This window comes from Anas acuta, chromosome W, assembly GCF_963932015.1.
Source record: "Anas acuta chromosome W, bAnaAcu1.1, whole genome shotgun sequence".
Classification (NCBI taxonomy): domain Eukaryota; kingdom Metazoa; phylum Chordata; class Aves; order Anseriformes; family Anatidae; genus Anas; species Anas acuta.
This window is the reverse complement of record NC_089016.1, coordinates 4,352,920-4,354,509: the sequence shown is the minus strand read 5'-3', so window position 1 is coordinate 4,354,509 and position 1,590 is coordinate 4,352,920. Positions and strand designations below refer to the sequence as shown.

Genomic DNA, 1,590 nt, shown 5'->3' with positions numbered 1-1,590 from the left:
GGTTTTCACAAAAATGTTGAGTTTTTTTGAATTTTCAGCAAGCATTCTGAAATTAGTTTGATACCTCATCTGTATTTAATACAACAACAGCCCATGTCCTCATTTACATAACTGCGTGGGTCAGGACTGCCTCCTCCAGCGCCCTACGTATCCCAGTGGCACTGGAATCAGCATCAACTAGAACAAACAAGCTCTTGTGAAATGGACCTGCAAAGATCTTCCTGAAAAGGGAGAGGCAGGAGGGAGGATTGTATAAGAAATTGAGTAGGTTTGATCACAGAGTTCTGTCCTAATGTTGTCCTGATTTTCTCTCTTCAGACTGCCCTCTATACCCAGAGGCATCAAATGTCCAACAGCAGCTCCATCACCAAGTTCCTCCTCCTGCCATTTGCAGACACACGCGAGCTGCAGCTCCTGCACTTCGTGCTCTTCCTGGGCATCTACCTGGCTGCCCTCCTGGGCAACGGCCTCATCCTCACCGCTGTAGCCTGTGACCACCGCCTCCACACTCCCATGTACTTCTTCCTCCTCAACCTCGCCCTCCTCGACCTGGGCTGCATTTCCACCACTCTACCCAAAGCCATGGCCAATTCCCTCTGGGACACCAGGACCATTTCCTATGCAGGATGTGCTGCACAGGTCTTTCTTTATCCCTTCCTGATATCAGCAGAGTTTTCAATTCTCACCATCATGGCCTATGACCGCTACATTGCCATCTGCAAGCCCCTGCACTACGGGACCCTCCTGGACAACAGAGCTTGTGCCCAGATGGCAGCAGCTGCCTGGGGCAGTGGGGTTCTTTATGCTCTGCTGCACACTGCCAATACATTTTCCCTGCCCCTCTGCCAAGGCAATGCTGTGGACCAGTTCTTCTGTGAAATCCCCCAGATCCTCAAAATCTCTTGCTCACACTCCTACCTCAGGGAAGTTTGGATTCTTCTGGCTGGTGTCTGTTTAGCATTTGGCTGTTTTGTTTTTATCATACTGTCATATGTGCAGATCTTCAGGGCCGTGCTGAGGATGCCTTCTGAGCATAGCCGGCACAAAGCCTTTTCCATGTGCCTCCCCCACCTGTTTGTGGTCTCCCTTTTTCTCAGTACTGCCATGTTTGCCTACCTGAAGCCTCCCTCCATCTCCTCCCCATCCTTGAATGTGTTGGTGGCAGTTCTGTACTCAGTGATTCCTCCAGCAGTGAACCCTCTAATCTACAGCATGAGGAACCAGGAGCTCAAGGTTGCTGTTAGGAGAGCAATTTCACAGATGTTTCTTAAGAATGATTATTTTCCCTTCTTTCTCCAGAAATGACTTTCTGCATATCCTCTTGCAGTCTTGATCCTTGTATTGTTATCATTATAGCTATTGTTATCTTCAGTGCCACTTGCATTTATAATGTTCTAAAAAAAAAAAAAAAGAAGTCATTTATTCATCATCCTTTTACTGAGGAGGTACTTCCTTTTTGTACATCCTTTTTTTGTACTTCCTTTTTGTACATCCCTTTACTGAGGATGTACAGTAAACACTGCTCTGTTTACTGTTGAGGTTCTGTAAAAGTCTGTCTAAGAGCACATCATCACTGACTCATCTGTGTAA

At 46.9% G+C, this 1,590-nt stretch overlaps 1 protein-coding gene across 1 annotated transcript; it reads left to right on the top strand.

Moving 5' to 3' along the window:
* Positions 1 to 345: 345 nt before the first annotated feature.
* Positions 346 to 1,305, top strand: LOC137846807 (olfactory receptor 14C36-like). Its single transcript, XM_068664918.1, has one exon. It carries the CDS (start codon positions 346 to 348, stop codon positions 1,303 to 1,305), a length of 960 nt encoding a protein of 319 aa, XP_068521019.1.
* Positions 1,306 to 1,590: the final 285 nt, after the last annotated feature.